Source organism: Anthonomus grandis, chromosome 8 (genome assembly GCF_022605725.1).
Source record: "Anthonomus grandis grandis chromosome 8, icAntGran1.3, whole genome shotgun sequence".
NCBI lineage: Eukaryota > Metazoa > Arthropoda > Insecta > Coleoptera > Curculionidae > Anthonomus > Anthonomus grandis.
The window spans coordinates 32537949-32565216 of NC_065553.1; the positions used below are offsets into that span (position 1 = coordinate 32537949).

At 33.5% G+C, this 27268-nt stretch overlaps 1 protein-coding gene and 1 long non-coding RNA gene across 4 annotated transcripts in view; both read right to left on the reverse strand.

Moving 5' to 3' along the window:
* The window catches only part of LOC126739969 (uncharacterized), a 122803-nt gene that overhangs the window by 86263 nt on the left and 9272 nt on the right, over positions 1-27268 (reverse strand). The gene's annotated exons all lie outside the window — the stretch shown is intronic.
* LOC126739956 (ribose-phosphate pyrophosphokinase 2) overlaps positions 1-27268 on the reverse strand; it is a 90725-nt gene that overhangs the window by 60498 nt on the left and 2959 nt on the right. For 2 of the 3 annotated variants that reach the window (XM_050445794.1, XM_050445793.1), the window contains exon 2: positions 12424-12634. In XM_050445794.1, the coding sequence (XP_050301751.1) occupies positions 12424-12634 (211 nt within the window). Of the gene's footprint in view, positions 1-12423; positions 12635-15546; positions 22880-22941; positions 26313-27268 lie in introns of those variants that run through there. The other variant, XR_007661746.1, reaches the window with a different exon arrangement.

Consider the following 27268-nt stretch of genomic DNA (forward strand, 5'->3'; position numbering starts at 1 on the left):
TAAGTTTACAATATCTTGACCATTACCAGCAACCTCGGCTTCCATATGCATGCTATTGGGGTATGAATCAGACCTACGTAATCTATTGATGTGTTTCCAAAATGAAGAAGGATCATGAGAAATTTCAGTATTTAATCTTTCAATATATGACCTAAAACATTCATCACGAAGAGTTTTACATTTATTCCTCAAATTTGAAAAATTAACATAATCCATGGGATTCTTACTATTTTTGAATTTTGTGTGAGCAATCTTTTTTTGAATAACAAGATTCTGTAATTTTCTACTAAACCAAGTGGGAAAATTAAATGATTTAAAATGTTTAATTGGAACAAACATCTCAATAGCAAAATACAGAGCATTGTAAAAAATATCAATGCATTTATTAATATCCTTCTGATTAAAAGCAGTATCCCAATTCATGCAAGCAAGGTAATTATTAATGGCAACAAAATCACAGTTTACAAAATCATAATAATAAACATCATACTTAAGACTAAAATCACAATTAATAGGAATACTTATTTCATAAGCAGGATGGTGGTTTGATGCCGGTGATAAATTTTCAGTGGCATATATGACTTTAACATTTGACAAACTTGAGAAAAACAGATCAAGAAAAGTACCAAACAAATTTGGCAAGCCATTCACCTGCTTAAGATTAAGATAGTTACAACAACTACATAGCACATTTGCAGATGTTATAGACTCAGCCGTCTCAACATGCAGTCCGTTCACAGTGTTCCTCCATACCACATGTGGCAGATTAAAATCACCACAAAATAGAATATCACAACTAGTATGAATACTCACAAGATCCATGGATGTAGAGGCAAATTCCTCATAAATTGATAAAGGAGAAGCAGGAGGGATGTAGACAGCACCAAAAATGATATTCTTGTCACTGCATGATACAAACACAAAGATGTGTTCCAGGGTTGAATCACTGGTCTGTAATAACCTGGCTTTAAAACATTTACGAACAGCAATCAAAGTGCCACCACCCCTTTGCCTCCCTGTATTTGTGTAACTTCGATCCTGACGGAAAATATTGAACCTTAACTCCGAGTCTAGAAAATCTTCATTAAGCCAAGACCCCACCAAAATCACAACATCATATATGCAACTGTTGACAGCATTCCGCAGATCAGCTATTTTAGTTCGCAAACCACCTGCATTATGAAAGTATACATCTAGTTTTTTGGAGTCTGCTTAATAACATTATTCCTCTTTTGTTGGACCACTTTAGGAATGCCATTAAAATATTGTATGCGTAAGTTCTGTTCTGTACGTGAGCGCAAAGTAAGTTCTTCATAAGCATTTTTTACTTGCTTGCTAATTTCAAGATTAGGTGATATCTATTGGCTGCCAAGATCCTGTGATCTCACAGCTTTGGATTTTTTTTTGTGGGGCTATGCGAAAGTTCGTGTCTACGCCAATAACCCTCAAACTCTTCAACAACTTTTTGAATTGTAAGCATTTTAGAAAATAATGACCCTAATAGATATAGAAGATGAAGATGATATAGTAAATGAAGGAAGGAAATATATGGAAAATAAAGAAATACAGAAATAGATAGAATGTGATAACCAAGATACAAGGTATCAGATCACGGGTGATGATTATTTAAAGACCAAGACTTCTGCAGAAAGTTCTAAGAAAAGTAGTGATGACGATGAAAATTATGATAACAATAACGTCATTATATAATAATATGCGTCATTAAGACAAGTCATCCAGAAGCAAGGGATGCAGGAAGTGTATTTAATCAATATTTTGAAGAGCAGACAAAAAAATTAAGAAAATTATAAAGTGTCAAAAGTCCAAAAAACAAACAGAAATTAGTGATTTTTTTCATACATAATTCTATACAGGGTGTTACAAAATTCGGTGCAAATCTTTTAAGAGCGTATTGTTGGAGTCAAAATAAGACTTTTTTTCTTCTTCTATTCTTTTTATTTCCCGGACAAATTGCTTGAAGAAAATCGATTATTTGCAACACTGTCTACAGCTATACGTACGATCCTCTGAAATTTTGCAAGTCGGTTTTAATATGTAGCCGGAATCCTAAAAATACCAAACATAAGTTTTGATCACCATGTTTATGATAAAAAACTGTGCCATGCATAAAAGAGTCTATAATCAAATAGAGTAAAAAATAAACTATCCAAAAAATATTTATCTAAGCCAAAAATAGCAATTAAAAAATAAATTAACAGCACAAATAATATACCTAAACATACAAGGTCTGAATACTCACAAAACTCAATTGGAATGGTTTGTAAAAGATGTAAAACCATTGATTTTGTGTGTATCTGAAACTCCAGCCATAACAGAGGATTTTACTCAAAATGAAATAAAAATAGATGGATATAACACAATCAACAATCTTTCATCAAACTTAGGTACTGGAGGCACAGCAATATATAGAGTGTGGTGACTAACTGGAATAAATTCAATTAAAACTAATCAAATTTTATCTCGCAAAATTCCCGAGACCCGTCGATTTTTGTTTATTTTTTTTCACATTTCAAGATAGTTTTTGTATTTTTTCACCTACAGGGGGGGTCCAAATTAACCCAAACTTTTTTTTTTCAAATGAAAAGCCACTTTTTTTAAACTCTTATTGAAAAGAGCCCTTTTTCCTGATTAAATTGCCCTATTTACTTTTGTGATTATCTAAAGGAGAAATACGGAAAAAAAATAAAAACCATTAAATTATTAAAAGTCTCGAAATATTTTGTGTTGGTAAATTTTTGGCGTGTTTGTTTATTTTATTGGTATCGAGACATTTCCTGACATTGTTGTAGTGTCACTGTTAAAGTGAATTTCAACCAGTTGTTAAATAAGTTAACTTATATTGAAAAAATGCCTTATTTATCCGAATCCCACAAGATTGAAATCTTAATAATGATGAGGTTATGGGGATAGAAGTCGTACTCAGCTAGAGGTTGTCCACTTATTCAGGCAGAAACATCCAGATTTGCCACCTATTAACCAAGGTACAGTTAGTAAAATCGAAAGCAGATTTCGAGAAGTTGGGCACGTGAGGGATGTTTCAAGACAAAGGTCTTCTAAAATCGATAAAAACACCCAATTAAAATAAATGTATTGTTAAGTCAAAGTCAAAGTCAAAAATAGCTTTATTGTTACGTAACATCATCTGTTGTTAACAAAGCATTATATAAAATCTTAAAGATAGTTGACAACATAATCTTTTACAAAAATATAAAAATTTTAACAATTCTTACATACATAGAATACAGAACACACCCAAAGAAAGGGTAGTAAGAATTCACATTACGCTGCGCAAAACTCTTCACTGTCAAAAAATTGTATTTAAAAACTCATCTACAGAATAAAATGCTTTAGCAAGCAAGAGTTTCTTTATATTTTTCCTAAAACGTTTTTCACAATTTATTAGCCTTATATAAAGGATTATATAAGATTATATAAGAGGACTTAATCTGCTCACTTTTTGGGATAGGCAGAGGTAAAGAGAAGGTTGTTCGGAGATTGTAACCCGAGGAGGGGGGGCCAAGTTGATGGCGATTTTTTTGTGGATAAGACAAACAGTCTCTAAAATAAAAAGGCATGGCAATGTCAGGACAGAGTGTTTTAAAAATAATGGCCTACAGGGGCTACGAAAGGGAGCTGCACACATGTAGCGTATGGCTCTTTTTTGCAAAATAAATAGAGAGCTGAACAAATACTGAGAGCACACACCCCAAAACACAATACCGTATCTCAGATAAGACTCTATAAGAGCATGGTAGGCAATTTTGGCCACATCAAGTCCCAGAGAATGTGTTATTACTCTAATAGCATAACAGTTGGATGATAACTTCCCTAATAAAGAGGAGATATGATTTTCAAATTTTAATTGCTTATCAATCGTCAGGCCCAAAAATTTGCATGTTTCAGAAGGACTTATTGTTTCATTTTGCAAAGTGACAGTTCCAAGGTTACATTTAAAAGTTAAAATATTAGTTTTAGAAATATTAAAAGTTAATCTATTAGATTCACACCATGACTTTACAAGAATTAAATCTTCATCAACAATATTCCTTAATCTCTTGGTGTCAGTGTCATGCCAAAGTATTGTTGTATCATCCGCAAAGATAGTAAATTTGCCCCTAATTGGAATTTAAGAGATATCATTGACATATAGCAGGAACAATATTGGTCCAAGAACAGAACCCTGGGGTACACCAGCGTCCATATTCAGACGGGATGACATATCATTGTCAAAGAATACCCTTTGTGTTCTTCCAGATAGGTAAGAATGAAACCAGTCGAGAGCAACTCCTCTGAATCCATAGGTTTCTAGCTTCTGTAGCAGTATTCTGTGACTTACACAGTCAAACGCCTTAGATAAGTCACAGAACACCGCCGCCGCACTCTCCCCAGCGTTCAACCCCATGTACAGACCCTCCAAAAAATTGAAAATAGCATCAGATGTACCCAGTTTCGTCCGGTCCAAATTGCTGATGGTTAAGAACATTATGCCGTTTTAGAAATTCCATCATCCTAGTTTTTACCAATCTTTCTACAAGCTTGCGTAGGAAGCAGGGCTATGGGTCTGAAATTTGATGGGTCATCATAGTTTCCACCCTTAAATAATGGTATAATCAAGGCATCCTTGAGTAAATGTGGAAAGGACCCACTTGAAAGTGAAACATTTAACACCCCAGCCAAAGAATCAAGGGTTGGTAGCGGTAGCGCTGTTAGGACCTTTAGTGACAGCCCATCCCATCCAGAGGAGTTCTTATTTTTCATTGAGGATAGAGCTTTCATTATTTCACTAGAATCTGTTGGTCTAAAGAAAAATGTTTCAGGCACCTTAATGTTGTGTAAGTATGAGCGCGGATCTCCAACAGACTGAGGCAATAATATTGATAGACCCAAAGCAACACCCTGGAAAAAATGATTGAGTGTTTCGGCCGACACCATGCTATTAGAAACAGAAGGGTTCACATGTTCGCCACGTAAGTCATTAACAATTTTTCAAGACTCTCTAGACTTATTTCTTGATTGGTTTATTTTACTTGAGTAGTATAAGTTTTTTGCCAATTTCACTGTATCACGGTAAATTTTGCGATATCTATTAAAGTAGGATATGAATTTGGAGTTGTCCAAGGCAAACTTTCTTATGGAGTGCAAACACCGAAGATTTTTACCAGAAACTAATAGACCCTTGCTATACCAGGGTCTTCTCCTTTTTTCCCTAATTGTCACCATGGGGAAAGTTGATTCAAAAACATCCACTAAAGTTGAATGGAAACTATCAAAAGGATCACCGTTGTTAACTATGATACCATTCCAGTCTATTGAATTACAACATTCCTTAAACTTACAGAAATTTTTTCTAGTTAGCAATGGAAGAAAATCTGGTAACTGCAGCCAGAAGAGTAGCTCGCAAAAACTCTATTCATCATAAATCTGTGCTAAAAATTTTAAAAAGTGCAAACAAACGACCTTATAAAATGCAACTCGTTCAAGAGTTATTGGAAGACGATCCAGATCGCAGAGCAGAGTTCAGTTCTGTGAATTAATGATGAACGCCATTTACGAAAATCTAATATCTTCGGAGTGGATCCTTTTTTCTGATGAGGCAACATTCACCCTAAATGGCCATGTTAATAAGCAGAACTGTCGCTACTGGTCGGACGAGAACCCACACTGGGTAAGGAAAACTAATACACAATATCCCCAGAAAACTAATGTTTGGGCTGGCATAATTGGCAGGCAAGTTATAGGGCCCATATTCTTCAATGATACTTTAACTGGGGAAAGATATCTAGAATTTCTTGAACATGAACTAGTTCCAGTCTTACGTGCCTTATATCCGAGTCAGTTCGATCCAGATTTGTATGATGAAAGAATCTGGATGCAACAAGATGGTGCTCCCCCACATTATGCCCGTAATGTACGGCAGTATTTAGATGACAATTTTCCAAACAGATGGATTGGTAGAAGGGGTGCAATCGAGTGACCGGCACGTTCTCCCGATCTCACCCCACTTATTTTTTTCTGTGGGGACATTTGAATAGCCAAATTTATATGAGCAAACCAGGAAACCTAGACGAACTCAAAGAACGTATTAGGCAAGAAATCCGACAAATATCTCCAGAAGTGTTAGAAAATGTCAGAAACGAATTTTATTATCGTCTTGGGCTTTGCCAACAAGTAAATGGTGCTCATTTTGAGCATCTTATACATTAAACGCAACTTTTAATAACTTAATGGTTTTTTTTTTCGTATTTCTCCTTTAGATAATCACAAAAGTAAATAGGGCAATTTAATCAAGAAAAAAGGCTCTTTTCAATGAGAGTTTAAAGAAAGTGGCTTTCCATTTGAAAAAAAAAAGTTTGGGTTAATTTGGACCTACAGGGGGTATGTGAAAAAATACAAAAACTATCTTGAACTGTGAAAAAAAATAAACAAAAATCGACGGGTCTCAGGAATTTTGCGAGATAAATTTTGATTAGTTTTAACTGAATTTATTCCAGTTAAAGTCACCACACTGTATAAAAAAAAGGGTATGCATATAAAAAAATTGCTAATTATGATTTTAGCAACAATATGTGATTATCGGGAATTGAAATTATGATAGAAAAACATAAATATTACATATATTGTTTATATCATTCATCAAGCACAAGTGATGCCATATTTATAGAAAAAGTAGAGTATTTCTTAGAAAACCTGTATCGGCATCCCTTATGGATATAGGATGAAAACAGAAACATAGATAATGTCGAATTACATTTCAGTAATTGACATTGTGGGCTGTGAAAAATCCCATTAGCTATAAAAATAGGCTAATGTTTGTAGATTGGGTAGTATAAGAATGTCTAAAGCCGAACGATGCCGAGTGACAGAGAGAAAAGGTTAGCCAGTGCTAATCGTGCATAGAGAGTACCAGAACAGGATGCCACATTCCTAATGCTAGGAGATTTTAATTTAAATTTAGCAAACAATAGCTTCTATGCCAATAAATTAAACAATTTAGTAAATAGTTATGGAATATATCAATTAGTCAACCCTTATACCCAGATAACACCTACATCTTAAACAAAAATTTACCTCACAAATATTAAGGATTTAAGGCAAGAAGTGCAACATACTCCCAAAATTACAGACCATTTAATTATTATTATTTTTACCCCTTAGTCAACAGAAATAATGTAACTATAACATACAGAAATTACAAACAACTGAACTCAACAAATTTTGAACATAAACTAATGGATATAGTATGGCCATCAGATTGTACAGATATAAATACTTTAGCTGATTGTCTAATAAATCATATGGTAGTGACTTTAAATGAGGTAATACCTGAACAAACAATAAATATAAATGAACCAAATCATAAAAAAATGTGGTGGAACCTGGATATAGAAAATAAATTAAAAACCCTGGATAACTTATACAAAAAAGCTATTTGGACCAAAACCCAGGAAGATTGGAACAACTACTCAAGGCAATGAAATAAAGTAGTATCATTCATTAAATCAGTTAAAGTAAGTTACTACAATGGTAAAATTGATGAAGTTAAAAATAACTTTATAGAAATGTGCAAATCATTAAAAAAACTAATTAGCCATAGCAGATGTGTTTAAAATAAAAAGGAAATAATATTTAATAATGTTAGTTAGTAGTTATTAATTAGATTGTTAAGGAAAAGGCTCTTTGTGAAAGTTTTAATCATTTTTTTCTAAATAGTATAAAATAGTAGAAATAGCAAAAAATATACCCAGAAATAAAAGTAATGAAGATTATACAAAATATAATGAGTGAACATGAGCTGGACCAATTTTGCAAGAATTATCTAAATTAAGAAAAATCTTATGGAAAATAAAGAAAAGCAACACCATAAAAATTTTAAAAATGTCTTTTGAAGTAATTGGAGACAAAATGCTGAATGTAATTAACCAAAGCCTCTGGCCTCAAAGAGTCTGGCACATTTCCGAAAAACTGAAAGTTAACCACCTTTGTCCCAATTGAGAAAATTAATGGGACAAACAAATGTATTCCTGACATCCTGATTTGACCTATAAACATGGTCCCACTCTATGAAAAGCTACTCGGGATGTGTGTGAATGAACGAATTGTAAACTATGTAGAAGAAATAAATATAATATGTTTCAGAAAAAAAATCATGTGAATGTGCTTTACAAACAGTTCTTTTCAATTGGAAAAAAGCATTAAATGATAAAACGATGAAAACTAATAGGGGTTTGCTTTTTGGACTTTAAATGTGCTTTTGAAACCATTGATAGACAGTTACTGCTGAAACTACAAAAGTATGGCATGGGTGAGCCTATCCTCAAATGGTTTGGGGACTATTTAAGGGATCGCCAACAAGTGACCAAGTTCAATGGAAAATTCTCCTCTACCAAAGAAACAGTGTATGGTGTGCCACAGGAGACAGTCTTGGGCCCCACTTTGTTGATCTTGCACATAAATGACATTTTTAAGGAAGTTTGTAAGTGTAAAATTCAACTTTTTGCAGATGACACAATTATTTATTGTATTGGGGACAGTGCAGCAGAAATAATAGAAACTTTAAATACTGAACTTAAAAACATATATCAGTGGTTAAACAAAAATGGTCTACAGATTAACATTCAAAAGACACAATCCATGATTATAAAAAAATAAATATACTAACATAAACATGTTATCAAAAATCAATGTTTTAGATCGTCTGTCAAAAAATATAAGTGTGTGGGCCAAATTAACTGAAGACAATCATTGCTCCTCATCTTTGCTTTTGTTCAACTCTTTTATTTTTAATGAATAACTCCAAAAAAGATGAGATTAAGAATTATTCTTGGTTGCAGTCATTATACATGGAGGACAGAAATGTTGAACTATGCCAATGTGTGAGTGTAAGACAGACTGTCACAACACAAGGATATTTATTTATAAAATGTTACACCACTTAGTTCCAAGTCATTTAGTAGAAAACTGTAAGTTTGTTAGTGACATTCACGAACAGAATACAAGATCAGAAGATCATTTTTACATAGACAGGGTAAATACTGTTGCAGGTCAAAATAGTTTATATTTTAATGGTTGAAAACAATACAATGAGTTTCCAGATTATGTAAAGAGCTGTAATAATATAAATAGCTCTAAACAGGAATGTAAGCAATATATTAAAACTTTAATTGTTATAGAGTTAAACCTATGTATGAAATTGATTCTAGCCTAGGGCTATTGATAAAGATTTTTTTTTACAGAGAGCAGTCAGGGCACTACACATACAGATAGTAATCAATTGTTTATTAACAGAAAGAAGAAAGAAAGAAAGAAAATGTGCTATATTACATAAGACAAAACAAAATCTTGTGTACAAGCATCCTAAAACTAAAAAATTCCAAATTCACTCTAAATTTAAAATTTCAAACAAACAAATGTTTTAGATGTTAAAACATTTTACCATAAAATTTACACACATTACCAAAATTAATTATAACAAAACAGATTGAAAAAAATAAAAAAAAGCATCTTTTTGATAAATTTGATTAAAAAATAAGTAAAGCTGTCAATAAAACAGAATTTAGAGGAAGTAAATTAAAATATTTAATAGGAAACAAACTAAAACACTAAAATGATGTCAGAGCACAGGTTAAAAGGTATCATTAAAAAAATCGTCAAGGCTATAATATGCCCTGGATAATAAAAGTGATTTTAATTCCTTTTTGAATCTCTTAACTTCTAAAATTTGTCTGATACATAGAGGAACATGGTTGTAAATTTTTTTGCTAAGGTATATAAGTGAGTTCTTGGTGAGGGAGGATGTAGGGATTGGTAAGGGAAAATCGTTAACCTGGCGAGTCATATGACCAGTGTTAGAGGGAGGTTTAGGACATTTATGAATAAGAGTAGCTGTTTCTAAGATAAAAAGAGAAAAAAGAGTTAGGATTTTTTGAGATATAAAGAGAGGTTTACAAGAATCTCTTAACCCAGCGGAACATAGGTATCTAACTGCCTTTTTTTGAATCACAAAAATTATGTTTAATAATCCCTTGTTGCTTAAACCCCAAAAAGGCAAGCCATAACGAAGGTGGGACTCAATAAGAGAAAAGTACACTGAACGTGCAACTACCCCTCCCAGCTCATGCACCGCCATTCTTACTGCAAAGCATCCAGAGGATAATTTTGATGCAAGATTTAGGATATGATCTTCGAAGCGAAGGCGACCATCAATGGTAATACCAAGGAACTTACAGCTTTCTTTGTTTTGCAAGGGGGAGGTTTCACTAAACATAAGGCCCTGAACGTCACACTTAAATCCCATAATAAAGGTTTTGCCCACATTAAATACAAGCCTGTTTGCAGCACACCACTTCGATAAAATCTTAAGATCCTTAAAAACCTGGGCTCTAACATTATCAGAATCTCTATGATTCCATAAAATGGTGGTATCATCAGCAAACTGAACCATTTTGCCCTGTAGTTTTAATGAACCCAAATCATTTACATGGAGCAAAAATAGTAGTGGTCCTAACACTGAACCCTGAGGTAGTCCAGTTTTAAGGGATCTGGAATCGGATAAACATCCAGATACTGTAACTCTTTGGGTACGATTAGACAGATAGGATTCCAGCCATTGCAATGACACACCTCTAAAGCCATAATTATTACTGCTTTTTGCTTTTCTGTTGCTTTGTGAGATCACAACTGGAATTTGGCTGCATTATATGGAACCACTCTATCAGAATCATGTTGGTCTCCTTGAATCTGTTCAGCATAGATTTGCTAAGTTTTTGGCCTTCAGGCAGGATGGCATATATCCGGTAAGAGGGTTTGATCATCGGCAACTATTGGAACACTTCAATCTACATCCATTACAACTCAGAAGAATGATCTTCTCTGTAAAATTCCTGCATGGGTTACTGAATGGATTTATTGATAGTCCTGTACTTCTTTCCGGCGTACGTTTCATGGTGCCTAGGCTTAATGCTAGACATCCCCTAACATTCTTTTTGCCAAGGCCTCATACTAACATCCTGTTGAAATCGCCACTATATACAATATGCGCTATATTTAATCGGATCTGTCACATGTGCGATATAAATTTCTCTCCGGTTCATGTGATTGTTGATATCTTGGTGGATCATTACTCTTGTGATTAAGACCCATGTGTTTAAGTTATAGTTAGTAGGTATATTGCAGTTAATTTAATTTTGTTGAATATGTAATTATCTTGTTAAACTTTTATAATTGGGTTTTTATATCATATTAATAGTTATTTGTTCTAAATTTTTGGATAGCTTTTGAGATTGTGACTTTACTTTTTTCTTTTCTTTTCATTCTTTTAGGTTTGTTAGTGTGTTTTTTTTAATTATATTTTTCATTGTTTTGCAACTGTTTCCTGTTATTGGGCAAGTTGCCTGTTGAAAATAAAGGCTTATTATTATTATTGAGCTTAGACAGCAGTATTCCATGATCTACACAATCAAATGCCTTGGATAAATATAAAGAGGGGATAACCTCTTTCAAACATGCTGGAAAGATGCCATTATGAAAGGAATTGTTTATGGCAGAAGCTAAGGCACTCAATGCTGCAAGTCAGGCAAAAGGAGTAGTAATTTTGATCATATTCCATCAGCTCCAGCTGATTTATGGTTTTTTAAGCTTTTAATTGCATCTTCAACGTCAGTAAGGCTAGTCAAATAATAATATAAAGTCAAATAATTTTTATTACCATAGATACATTTACCATCTGTCAGTGTATCTTTTAATGCTAGTAGTAATTATACTACTACTACTACAGTTGAAAGATATCAGTAAATTGAACTTTACTGCCTTAGTAAACTTCTCCCTTAGCACCTATTTTTTATTAGCTAAAATAGTCAAAAAACTTGCTGGGAGGATGAACATTTTTTATTAGTGTAGATATTGTATATTTAAACTAATAAAAAAAAGAATAAGAACTGAAGCAGTGGTTCTTTACAAATATTTTAGACAACAAATGGTGTGGTCAAATGATAAATATATTAATTTTGTTAAAACTGTTAGTAGCAGATCAACCATAAGAAATCAAATCTGGTCCACAAATTTTTTTTTCTGATACAGATCTTGTAAGATCCAGTACTTCATGAGCTTAAAATTAAAGGAAACTTAATTTTTATTAAATAATCACATAAAATTTAAACAAACAGTTGTCACATGTATGGAATAATTTGTTTGTCCAGATTGGATCTTGAACGTAAACAGCTGATTATCCAAGTGTTACCATAGCAACAAAAAAAAATAAGCAAACTGTCCCAAAATCAGCCACCTTCCATGTGGGACTCTATAATTCTATTATATATCTAAGTACAATACAATAGACATCGCGGTTCCTTCTCCACTAAACCCCAAACAAAAAACACGTTTTTCTATAAAATCAAACGCACTTACCATGTCTCGAGATTGGAGAACTTCTTGGTGATCACTTTCCCGTTATCGATCCCCAGTCTGTCGACGATCCTCTGTGCCAAGTCCGGGTGGCTCGTGCCAGAGAACACTTTAATGTTGGGCATTCTGCTGGCTATGAAGTCTTTCGGACGGTCTTTAGTCTTTTCTTGTAAGATTCCTTTTGCTCGGCACGGCTGAGAGGCACCGGGCATCACTAATAAAATTGTTGGTTAATCTCCGACCAATCAGCGGAGCGGATTCGGCAGCATGAGGTGACAGACGTCATCGACGGGTCAAATGCCGGACGCGTATATTAAAGTGGGTAGAGCAAGTATTAATAAATAAATGTTGATAGTGATATGCATCCCTTGTAAATTCTGTGCTTCAAAGATTCTATGTTTATATTGTCAATATAAACATAGAAGTTGTAGACAAAGCCAATAGACTGTACATTAAATGAATAAAAACGAGAAACTAATTTAAAATAAAATAAAATTATATAAAACTTTGAAAAATACTTAAATGCTAATCATTAAAAAATTCACTTAAACTATAGTACGCTTTACTAGCAAGAAATATTTTCGTTCTTGTACGTAGGCTTTTTTCAGTCTTAAGTTGTCTTATATGATAGAGCTACGGACAAGTTCAAAATGATGAATGGGTAGTCTCAACAAATAATTTTGTCGCGTATTACAGTGGCTTCTTAAGTGGAGTTCTTGTTTATATTTTCTAAAAACTAAGCAAACTGTTTCCAAAATAAAGATAAAACACAGGGTTAAAATATTATGACTTACAAAAAGCGGGCGACATGAGTCACGATGCTTGGCCCTACATAGATATCTAATGGCCCTTTTCTGGAGTACAAACACTGAACTAAAAAGTGAATTTGAACATGAACCCCAAAAGCAAATTCCATATCGAAGGTGCGACTCGATAATCGCGAAGTATGCAGATCTGGCGATGGAGAAATTAAGACTGGTGGCAATAACCCTTAGGGCGTAGCAGCCTGATGAGACTTTTATACATTCACAATATGGTCTTCAAATTTAAGGAACTTGTCTATGAAAAGACCCAAAAACTTACTGAACGGTGGCATGGTGATGGCTTCATTGTTTAAACATATATCATTTGTATTACATTTAAAATTAAGGATATTTGTGCCAGAGGATGGTGGTATCATCGGCAAACAATGTAAATTTGCCAGTTACCTACAGTTGTGGCAGATCGTTCACATAAATGAGAAAAAGTAAAGAACCAAGTACTGATCCTTGCAGAACACCCACATTTATATTAAGTTTCTTAGAGATACCACCATTAAATTTGACAGCCTGGACACGATTTGTAAGTAGGAATGAAACCACTCAAGGGCAGTTCCTCTGAAACCATAGAGATCCAGTTTCATCAGCAGCACTCTGTGACTCACGCAGTCAAATGCCTTGGACAAGTCACAGAATACCGCTGCTGCAACTTCACCAACATTGAGTCGGTTGTACAGGTGCTCTAGAAAGCTAAAGATAGCATCATTTGTGCTCACAGACTCACGAAAGCCAAACTGCTGAAGACTCAATAGGCCAAACCTATTTAAAAATGAAACCATCCTCACCTTAACGAGCCGTTCCACTATCTTGGCTAAAGTAGGCAATAACGCTATAGGTCTAAAGTTAGAAGGACAGTCGCGATCGCCACCCTTGTAAAGAGGAACAATCATTGCTCTTTTTAAGCACTCTGGGAAAACTCCAGACATAAATGAAAAGTTAATTGACTCGGCCAAGACTTGCAAAGCAACAAGAGGTAAAGCAGAAAATATTTTAAGAGAAAGCCCATCCCAACCTGATGAACTCTTATTCCTAATATTAACCATTAACTGTTTAAGCTCTTCTACACTTGTGGGGGCAAAAAAGAAAGATTCGGCTACTACCACATTGCTGAGATAGCTCCTGGGATCTATTTTTTGTGAGAGATTGGCTGCAAGGTTACTAGCAATATCACAGTAGAAGGAATTGAGGACATTGGAATCTAAGGTACTTGGAATAACCAAGACATTATTTTTGCCCCTTAGCTCATTTAAAATCTTCCAAGACTCTGTTGGAGGAATTATTTATCCTCCTTTGAAAGTAGGTCCACTTAGCCATTTTTATTGAGTTTCTGTAAATCTTGCGGTATCTGTTATAATAATTTAAAAATGTTGCATTGTTCATAGCGTATTTCCTAATGTAAAAAAGAGAGCGCATATTTTTTCCAGATACTCGTAAACCCTTAGTATACCAAGGTTTTCTATTTCGTTTCTTAATATTGACAATAGGAAAAGCAGTGTTAAAATTGTTTAATACTATTTGATGAAAGCTATGCAGTGGGTTAACAGTAGTCAATACATTATTCCAACTTGACATATTGCAAAGCAAGGAGAATTTGCGGAAATTAGCTCTAGTATAAAGTCTATCGCGTGCAAACTTATTCTCATTAGCTGCACTATTAAGCTTTACTAATCCCACTATTGCCTCATGGTCAGACAAACCGGCATTGATTGTTGTACACTGATTTTCGTGTTGGTTAAAATTCGTACAGAAGTAATCTATCAGTGAGGAAGAAAATGCTGAAATCCGGGTTGGCTGATCCACGTGCATCTTAAAATTAAATGAGTTTAATAGATTAAAAAGCATTCGATTTGATTCGATCCATTAGATTTGTCTAAAAAACTTACATTAAGATCGCCAGTCAGAATCAACATCGCATTAACCGAAATTTCACTTAAGAGGATCTCTAACTTTTCTAAAAACAAATCTAAATTACCAGATGGAGATCGATACAATCCTAAAATATACAAATTTAACTTACTGCTAAATACAATAGAAAACTCGCACACCTTTTCAATCAATAGATGATCAAATCTGTCAATAGTAATAAACACAAATTTAGTTAAAAAAGCTTTCTCTAACATAATAAGAGTACCACTATGTGTATATTGCTTGCGTGAAAATTTGGAAATTAGTACATAACCAGGGATATCAATAGGCCCGTCAGACCTCAACCAGTGTTCAACAAGAATTAATACACTAGGAAAGTTAACCGATTCTAAAAATAGTTCCAGTTCGCTAACTTTTGAACGCACAGATTGAACATTAAGAAATGCTAGGGAAACTTGATTATGGTGGGAGTTTCTATTAAAAAAGAAGATCCAATAGCAAGGGTGTCTATAGATTGGTCTAGTTGAGGCGTAACCGAAGACCTACCTTCGATCAAGGGTGTATCGCTGATTATCCGACTATTGCTAATACCTAAAGATGCTAATACTAATTTGGATGATAGAAAAGTATTTTAACATATAAAGATAAAAGTTTGCACATAGATTTGGCAGAGTGACGGTACTTAAAATTTTGTCTGACTCAGTAATTATTCTCACAGAAAAGTTACGGTTAGAGATAAAAGAATTCATAAAATGAATTGTATTGTAATATCTGCTTTTTGAGCACTTATTAAAATCGCATTTAATACAAACAATTACATTAGTTATCCTGCCCATTGATAGCAAGGATTTTATTTGGGAAAAAGATGGCAATGTACAAGAAAAATCAAGACAAACAACAACAACATCATTCTTCGTATAGTTAACAATTAGCGGAAACGTATAATTACATAAGGTCTGGGCTGTAACATTACTAAACACATAACCACAGGTGTTGTATGACGAGCTCAGAATACCTGAGAGAAGAGAAGAGAAACCTCTGGCACTAGAATCACCATAAATTAGTACATTTGATTTTGCTCGTGGGTTGAAATTCGCTTCTGCTAAGCAGTTTGTAGATTTTGATTGAAGATTTGAAATCGTCAAATCTTTTAAGTTACTGCTAGCATTTCTATTTTAGACACAGGATATCCTTCTCCGCTTCAAGAGTTTTAGATTAGATGACAAATTTATTACGATGGGAATCTTCCTTGATTATTCATAAGCATTTGTGTTGGTGAATCGTTGTATTTTATTAAAAAAACTGGAGAATTATGAACTGAAAAGTATTCTACTGGAATAAATTGGGTTGGTTTTATCAAGAGGCAGCCAGGAATATCATTCCGATTTGGCAGATATTGTTAGAAGGGTTTCCCAGGGAAGTGTATTAGGACAGAAGTCTCTTTGAATAAGACCCAGTCTCTTTGAATAAGCTCAAATATTTTATATGCTGATGATATGAATTCTGTTGTATTATATCAAAAATTCCATTGTACTTATTTATTTATTTATTTATTTATTTATTAACGGGAAAACTTTAATTACACATAAAAATATATTAAAAATTAACTCTAACAAATCAATATGGCACTGGTAATCAAGTGACCACACGATGCTGAACACTTAAGACAAAATCAAGAAAATTCCTACTACGAGTAATATGCTACTGAACTATTTGATACAATAGTTAGTAGTGTCAAATGCAAACCATTATCTGAAGACCACAAAGACAAATGGTCCAAATCCAATTGAAGGGTAAGAGTCTTGCCTAGATAAAATTGCTTTAAGAAGTTTAATATCATATGTAAATTAAAGATGATTAGAACGAATTATATAGCTGATGTTAGTAGGAAAGAGCAAAAACAACAAGGAGAGGCATTGCAGTACCCCAGAAGTGACCGCAATCACACAACGATAAAGATCCACCGACTCTCACACATAGCAACCTCCCAGATAAAAAGCTGTAAACCCATGCAAGGATAGACTCTCTAATAACCATTAACTCCAATTGACCAATTAATACTTTAGCATAGATTATGCATTAAGCAGGTGCTTTATTTTTGCAAAGATTATTAGAAGTTTCTATTAAATCTGAGTAAAACTCAGTTGTTGCCGTTTACTGGTGATGTAAGTCAGGCGAGCCCAAACAGGCTTCTGGGAATTATGATTGATAGTGTGCTAAGTTGGTCAGATCACATTGATCTTGTAGTAGGTAAGCTACTCATAACTTCATTATTTGGAAACTGAGAGGTGTTGTTGACAAAGAAATTGTTATGTCTTATTTTTATTCAAGGTTAAATTATGACATCCTAGGGTAATTGCATCAGAATATTGCAGTACCAATGGCGCAAAAAAATAAAATAATGCTTTTTAAATGCTTAAAAGAATCGTATCGTCGACTATTTTTCAGTCTAAAGGTGCTTACATTTATGTCTATTTATATTCTGCAGTGTTCTCTGTACATTCAAAAAAACTTAAATTCTTTTATGTTAGCAGAAAACATGCCTCAGAACTATTCACTCACTGAGGGTATACTGAATGTCTTTCAAAAAGAATGTATTTGCACAATGGCAAATACAACTTCACATATAGTTTAGTATGTCATTGAAAATTTCTGTATTTCCTGATAGATGGAAGAACAGTTTTGTAATGCCAGTTTTAAAGAATGGGCCAAAGAATCTGGTCAGAAACTACAGAAGTGTCTGCATTTAGTCTTCTATTCCAAAACGCTTTAATAGCTTGATAAGTGATGTTAGGTTAGTTATAGGCTAATCGATGTCTTGGAGAACATTAAACGTTGACACAATTTCCAAAGGATCGAGTTGATTGGTTGGATTGTTAGTTTTCATATGTTATCTTTTATATCAGGGGTGTCTCATGGTTGGTATTTTATCGAGCTTTTAAAATTATGAAATTATAAACTTATGAAATAACTAATTGTTAAGGGGATCAGATACTTCTGCAGCAAGACTAAAATACAACAACCAGCAAGACTTGCTGATTGCTGTAGGGATAACGAGCTTAGTCTGAATGTGAAAAACATCTTGTCGAACTTGCATTGTCTTATTTATTTAATGTAACACGACGTTTTGGTTGGTAAGTATCTCTAACCGTTATCAAGTGTAAACTGACTCAGTTCGTCAGTCAATCGTCAGTTTACACTTGATAACGGTTGGAGATACTTAACAACCGAAACCTCGTGTTACATTAAATAAATAAGACAATGCAAGTTCGACAAGATGTTTTCACTGTACCATTGTCTACCACCTTCAAAAATAGTCTGAATGTATTAAAGTGTTGTTTTAGTAGATTTTATAAGAGGCTCCTCGTATTGATGCGTAACAGTTAAAATATGTAACCAAAGTAACAGGGCTAATTTTTCAAAAGAATCTATATTTTAATCAATATCATCAAAAATGCTTGGTTTTATTATAAGGCATCGTACACATTTTTCATTGGATAATATAAGGAGTATTTATTACTCGCAGATTCATTCTTAACTATTTCCAAATATGGAATTTTTTTAGATTACTTCCTTTAGTACCTATTTTGGATACCTTTAAGTTAGCTAGTAAACTACTAATAGTCCTATGGTTGGAACTTTATGCTAGAACGTCTTACTCTGAGGCTGTCAAAATGTCATTTCTTCAAAGAAAGGGTGAAGTACTTAGGCCATGAGATTTCCAAAGAGGGTGTTCAGCCAGAAAAAGGAAAAACTGAAGCAGTGAGTAACTTTCCGGTTCCCTCAGATGTTAAAACTGTGCGTCAATTTTTGGGATTGGCAGGATATTTTAGGAAGTGCGTACTATGCTACGATCGCTAGACCTCTAACTTCTTGACTAAAAAGCATACTAAATTTGTCTGGGATGTTGAACAAAGTAGAGCTTTCAACACTCTTAAGACAATTTTAGTATCCAGGGCATAGGAGGTATATTACTTCAAAAACAGCTTAATGGAGCCATGAAACCTGTGATGTACTATTCCAAGCAAACCACTAAGGAAGAGCAAAGATATCATTCCTACGAATTGGAGACTATGGCAGTGGTGTATACCTTGAAGGCTTTCCGGATTTATCTAATTGGAATACAATTGAAGGTCATAACTGATTGCAGTGCCGTTAGGGCTTCGCTAAGCAGAAGAGATTTAGTGCCAAGAATAGCTAGGTGGTGGCTAAGCCTACAAGAATATTCGTTTGACGTCGAATATCGAAAGGGTACACAAATCAGTCACGTAGACGCTTTAAGACGTAATCCCGTAGAGTGTACTCTACATGTCGTAAATATTAATCACGAAGATTGGGTGTTAGCTGCTCAAAACTCTGACGACAGATGTAGATATCTGTTGGACGTTCTAAATAGGACACCTTCCGACAAGGAGGAAAAAGATATCCATAAAGAATACTGTCTGACTGACAACAGGCTATACAAAGTAACTCCACAAGGTAAAAAGTGGCTTGTACCTAAATCTGTAAGAAGACAGACACTACTTCATTTCCACGATGCAGGAGGCCATTTATCTATAGGAAGACATTGTCTGCCATGTCAAAATCGTACTGTTTTGGTGGAATGAGGAGATATACAAAGAAGTATATTTCTAGTTGTCTTTCATGTCTCTACAATAATAGTAGAGGATCCCACCATACTACGACCTTCACCCATAACGTTACGGGATGAAACGTATGTTTTCATAAAATGTAGTATATCTTAAAATGTATTCCGCAAAGGTTGCCTAAAAAATCTTGTGCAAAATATTAATTATTAATAATTAAAAATTATTTTTTTTTTAAACATTGCACTCATTCTGTTACGCATTAAATTGTGTACTAATCGAAAGTACGTAACTTGTGAAATATGCATCCACTGGTTTTCCTTCTTTTTTCTTGTGTAGTTACTACGCAGCCAGGTGCGCGGAGGTGATTCGTAATAGTAATATGCACCTATCGAGTTACGCAATAAAACATTACATTAAATTAAAGTTAATTTTATTGCAAACAATATGGCATAGGGTTGCTTGCGAAAAACCTGTGCATAATCCCGGTTGCTGATTTTTAAAACTTCAATAATAATTAATTATCTTATTGTGATTGTAGATCCATTTACAAAATTCGTTTTTATGAAAGCCGTCCAGTCAACGAAGACTTGACCGGTTATACATTTCTTGCAAAGTGTTATGGAAAGTGTTCCGCGACGCATTATCTCCGATAGAGGGAATTGTTTTATGAGCAAACAATTTCGGGAGTATTGCGTTGGTTTGAGTGTTAAACATGTCCTGAATGCTACCGCTACGGCGCGAGCAAATGGACAAGTCGAGAGATTTAATCGTACTATTATTGCATCCCTTTCCGCTTCTACGGACGAAGAGGATAGATGGGATGAAGCCATATCAAAGGTTCGGTGGGGTCTGAATTCAACGAAGAATTCTACTACAGGAAAATCGCCCTATGAAGTATTTTTTGGATATGCTCCTAGAGGAGTGGCAGACGCAGTACTAGCCAACGAAATCGTGCTAGATTCTAGTAGCGAAAGAAACCTGCTAGAAGTACGAAATGCTGCTAAAGAAAAAATTGACCAAAATCAACGCAAACGCAAAGCTAGATTTGATAAGCAACGAGGCTTCGGTCAAAAGTTTACAGTAGGAAGCCAAGTACTAGTTCGAACTTTTCCTACGAGCAACCAAGGCGAAAGTAAGAAACTTTTAAGCCTAAGTTTAGTGGCCCATACAAAATAGATGAGGTTCTTGATCACGATCGTTATGTTGTCAAGGACATTAAGGGTTCCTCTCGATCGCAGAGAAAGTATAGAGGAATCGTACCTCTAGATAAGTTAAAGGCCTTTCAGGTAAATGTAAGCTCAGAATCCGACGTAGAATCTGAAGAAGTTGAAAAGTAGCAAACCAACGTGCTAGATTGTAGAGAAAATAGCTTAAATACAATTTTAATGCTGTTTTCTCTAAAAATTATATTCACTGTTCATCTGTTGTTTGTAAAAAAAGGTACCCTTGAGAAAAATAAAAGAGATCGATCTATTCCTTTTTATTTTATATACTGTGCACAGTTGTTTGTTAAAATATTGTATCTTCTACTGTTAATAATTGTGACCAAAATAATTGTGGTTACAAACGTAACCCATTTCTAATATTAACTTTATTATGTAGGTTTAAAAATCTGCCTTGGAAAACTTCCACGAGGACGTGGAAGATAGTAGCGTGGCCGACTGTAAAATATTCCACTAGCCGTTGGAGATCAAAAATGCACACTTGGCAAAAAAAGGGTCGAGGCGGGGACTCAAGTTACAGTCAAGGATTAGTCAGTCGAGTTTTGGCGGTCCGACATTTATTTTGTATTTTACTAATCAAAATTATAACCTGTGTTTTTAGTTAAAAGTGCCTTTTCTTCACAAGTAAGACTTTATACAAGAAAACTAGATTTAACATATAATACAAATAAACAAATTACAATATTAAAATTCAAACCTACATTTACATATACATCGATAAAATATTAAAACTTTAACATTAAAACATGTTAAGAAAGGACACAGTGCATTTAAAATATGCTGAAAAGTCTCCTATTTCATAGTAGCCATTTGCAACAAGCAATCTTTTTACACTTTTTCGAAAGAGCCTTTTATTATTACTCTCTTTGATATCTGCAGGAAGATGATTATACAGTTTTTTTCCATCGAAAATAAAATATTTTTTTTATTGATGTACTGTTCGGTATAGGTAAAGTTACATGATTCTACTGCTATATTCATGTCTTTCTATCACATTGCTGTAGTTTCTATGTTTTCTGTTAATAAATAAGAAAATCTCATCCATTTTTCACAAAGAGACCGACGTATACAACAGACGAAAAACAATGAAAAACACAAAGTCACGGTCTCACAACATTTACTTAAAGCTACACGTGTTTCGCTCTATTCGTTCAGAGATAGGGTAGTAGTTTATTCTAGAGACTCTTTTAGCAGGTTAAGCAATAAGTTAAGTCGTCTTAAAGCCGCCCATAATAAGTTAAAGTCTTTTAATTCTACAGAATACCGATTAAAGTTGGGCCAATGTCATTTTCAATTTCATAAAAGATTTCTTAATTTATTAGATGTTATTTTTACTTCAGAGGAAGAGAATTTGCTTAACTTAAATCTTAAGTTCAATCTTTCTAAGAAGGTGGATTTACATACACGGGAAACTTTGGCTGTGGAGGCGGAGAGTGTTTTGCAAACGACTGATATAAAAATAAGAACATTTTACGTGCTAAAATAATAAATTTCTTAAATTCTAGTTTTGGCTCAGATAATCTTAATGATACTAATTTTAACAAAAAACATTTAACTTCTTTAAAAAATAAAATCAAAAGTAACGATTTAATATTATCAAAAGCAGACAAGGGTAATTGTTTGGTTATTCTAAAGAGGAATGATTACATTCAGAAAGTGTTGGATTTCTTGGATTCAGAGGACTTTGTTACAGTCAATAGAGACCCCACCAACTCGTATTTTACTAAAGTTAAGCAAATGCTGGACAAGTGCAGTTTAACTCTTGAGTTCTTTAACACTAAGAAAGAAAAGATGTATCCTATGAATTCCAGAACTCCAATTCTCTACGGTCTTCCAAAAATTCACAAAAACAATGTTCCCATAAGACCAGTGGTTTCTTTTATCAATTCCCCCTGCTACCATTTATCAGCTTGGTTAAACACAGTTTTGAGGGAGGTGACTAAGTTTAGGAGTGTTTATTCAACTAAAAATTCAGTGGATTTGTCAAATAGTCTGAAAAATCTTTACATACCTGACGGACTATACTTATTTCTTTGGATGTAAAAAATCTTTTTCCTAGCATTCCCCCTACAGAATGTATAGATCTGGTAAGAACTCTACTATTAAAATCTTCCCTTAGTCGAGTTATAGTTGATAACCTCTTGGACTTGCTCAGCCTTGTTGTGAATCAAAATTTCTTTCAATTCAATAATAAAATTTTCAAACAAGTCTGTGGATTGGCTATGGGTTGATGCCTTTCCCCACTGTTAAATGAAATTTTTATGAACAACCTAGAAGAAAGGATTGTTAAGGGTAGGTTTGGGGAGTTTCTCATTGAATATAAGAGGTACGTTGACGATATTTTCATTGTCTGGAATGGCCAGAAAGAAGACTTGACAAATTTTCTTCGTTTTGTGAATTCTTTGCACCCAAAGATTTCTTTTACCATTGAGGAAGAACAAAATGGTAAACTGCCATTCCTAGACCTCCTTATAGAAAGACTCAATAATAAACTAATATTTGAAATATATCGTAAACCCACAACTACTGATAATGTCATTCAATACGCGTCTATTTCTCCCTATCCATACAAATTTGCCTCTTTCAATTCTTTCTTTTACAGACTTTTTAACATCGCCCTGTCAAAGGAAGCGTTTGCTAAAGAGCTTAATATTATAAAACATATTGCTTTTAATAATGGATTCCTACTTTACTTAATTAACAAATTATACTTTAAGTTCTTAAATAAATACAGGTTGACTTACAATCTTCTTCATGAGAAAGACGACAAAAAGTCCTTTAGATCTTTGTCCTTTTTCGGCTCAATTTCATTAAATTTAGCTAAAATTTTTAAGACTTCTAATATCAAAATCGCTTTCAAAACCGCGAATAATTTAAAAAAACAGTTAGTGAGCGTGATAGACAAGGCAAATGTCTTTTCGAAATCAGGGGTTTACTCTTTGAAATGTGGGGATTGTGACGCTGTATATATTGGCCAATCTGGAAGAAAAATTTCTACACGCGTTAAAGAACATGTAGCGTTGTTTGAGAAATTTAAAAATACAGACGTCCGTGATACAAAGTCAGCGTTTGCGAATCACCTGTTAGCTTCCACACATCACTTTTCTCCAGAGGTCGGAGGTGAAATACTTCATGAATGCCCTAAAGGGAAAAAGCTTGACCTTCTGGAGAGGATGGAAATTACTAAAGCCAAGAAGAGTCCTGTTCTTGTCTGTGTTAACGACGTATTTAATTTTGAACCCAACCTTATTTTTAATAATCTTATTTAATCAATTTTATATTTACATAATTTCTTCCAACTGAAATAAGTTTAATATTGTGTTAAAATGCCTTGGCTTAACAACAAATGTTTTGAACTTCTTCTCAGTGTTCCGGTAGCCCATAGGTTATAGTATCTGACTTGTAAGCTTGTTGTTGCGGGTTCGATTCCCAATAGGTGTGATATTATTTTGCAGTTTTTTATTTTTTATTTTTTTGGTTCTAAATAACTGTATAGTCATCCTAACCTTAAATGCATGTTTATTTACTGTTTTGCCAACGTTAGTGGCTTTTTAAGGTTTTAGTCTTTTTAATGTCCTCCTTTTTTTCTTTCAATACTAATTATTATTGTTTTAGGCCTAATGATCAAATTTATCAAATTTATTTACAATAATTTACAATAATTTTACAAAACTCACAAAAGTATAAATAGATGTACACCTAGATTAGAATCTGTGTGTGCACAAAACAAAAGTAATTAAGAAGATAATATATATAATTCACAATTCACTTAAAGTTATATACTATATACCAAATATACCAACATACCATATACTATATTATACTATATACTAACTATATTAAAACCAAAGAATAAACCAAAATAATGATTAAATGAACTAATGATTTAAATCGCCCTAGTCAGAATAACAGATCTTAACCACAAATATACTGATAAAGCTGCATATACCCTATATTTAATTTGCAAATAAATAATTATCTACGCAACACCGTAGCAAAAACTTCAAAGTTTTCATGAAGCAACCTATTTATTTCTCTACTAAACATATGTATATTTCGAACTTCTCTAATACTACTTGGAAGAAGGTTAAAAAATTTTGGACCAAAGTATGTTAAAAACCTTTGAGTAGTCGCTCTTGTCAGAAAAGGCACACTAACAGAATACACTGCTTGGCTTCTAGTATAGCAACCCAAGTTCTCTATCGGTCGCCGCAAATCAGGATATTTATAGACAAATATTAGCACTGACTTAGCATACATTTGCTGTATTGTAAAAACGCGCGCTTCTTGGTATAAACGGTTTGAGGAGTATCTGGGATGTTTTCTTAAAATTACTCGTAAAAGGTATTTTTGAGTAATGTTTAAAATATTTATGGTACTGGCAAATGATCCTCCCCATATTGATATTCCATATCTAATGACTGATTCAGCCAAGGATGTATATAACATTTTTAAAATGTGGAGAGGCATACAATTTCTAAGATGATAAAATTTAAAAATTAGTTTACGAATTTTTATATTAATACTTTCTATATGTTTTTCCCATTTAATATTTTGATCGATAAAAATACCCAAATACTTTATACATGGAGTCCTACTTAAGGTTTCCATGCAAGCACATGGCTTCTCCTTTAATATGCACTGATATGTGTGTATTTTTAGTACATCTGTATTAATTTGATGGTTATCGAGAATGCTAAAACTCATAAATTTTGTTTTTTTAATATTTACTGCTAAACGATTTTCTTCCAGCCACCGACGAACCACTGCAAAATCTGAAGTTGCTCTCTCCACAGCATTCGCCCAGTTATCACCCTTTACCAACAAAACAGTGTCGTCCGCGTATGATACAAGTTTTCCAGATGTACTAAGAAAAAGAAGTTCATTGATATAGAGGGTGAATAGAAGAGGCCCCAGTACAGTACCTTGTGGAACACCACAATTTATTGTTTCAAAAACACTATACTCATCCTCCACCCTAACACATTGCTTTCTTTCAGTAAGATAATTTTTTATAAGAGTCCAGCTTAATCCCCTTATCCCGTAGTCGTCTAATTTATCAAGTAGAATATCGTGTGATACCGAGTCGAAGGCTTTAGCCAAATCTAAAAATATAGCTAACGGTTTATGATTTTTTTCAATAGTTTTACAAATATGATTTGTTACCTCAAATAGTGCCTCTTCAGTTGACTTACCCTCTCTAAAACCATATTGGTTGGGAGATAAAATGTTGTTTTTCTGTAAGTGTTTTGAAAACCTAATGCGTATACAAGCTTCAAGTATTTTTGCTATATTACTAATAAGTGATATTGGGCGATAGTTGCCTGGAGAACACACGTCATTTCCCTTATATATCGGAACAACCACTGACTTCTTTAATTCATTCGGAATTATTCCTGTTAAAATAATACAATTAAAAACATGGGTCAAGGGTTTTGCAATATTATTCCGTATTTGCTTAAGTAAGGTACTCTTTAATCCATCTAACCCCGGTGCAGAATAGTTTTTTAGAGCATTTATATTTTTTAGAACTTCATCCTCAGTAATAGGCGTTAAAAACATAGTGGTACAAATTAAGCGGGAAAACTTATTTTTTTTATTACAATTTAATTTATTTGACATTGTTTTTCCTACGTTTATAAAAAATGTATTAAAAATATTTGCTACATCTTTTTTATCAGATTGAATCGTGTTATTTTCACATCTAAGTGATATTTTGTTTTTATTCATATTTTGATTAGTATTTAGTTCCTCATTTATAATTTTCCACATTTTTTTAGGATTTTGTTTAGTTTCATTAAACTTTTTTTGAAAGTACGAGTTTTTTGTTTGTTTTATTAGCATACTTAAAATATTACGGTAACTCTTATACTCATTCAACAGAGTTATATTATTTTTATTTTTTAGATAAGATATTTTTAATTTGTCTCGGTGTCGGATGGAATTAATTAAACCAGATGTGATCCAGGGTTTTAGTTTTTTATTTTTTGATGTAAAATTTACCTTTGTACTTGCCAATTGTATAGCATTTTTTATTATATTTTGAAAAAGTTCATATGTCTCCTCGCTTTGGTCTTTACCGTAAACAACTTCCCAGTTTGCCTCTTCCAGAGTTTTATTTAATTTATTATAGTCTATAGATATAACAAAAGTTTTATCGCATGATTTTTTTGAATTGTTATCAATTTTCTGTAGTTTCAGTGCAATAGGAAAATGATCCGTTACATCACTCTTTAGTATAAATGGTAAAAAGGTCAATTTATTTTTCATTTTGTTGGGACAGTAGATAAAAAAGTGGTCAATACAGGATTCACAATCTGATGTTACTCTAGTAGGTCTATTTATATAACTA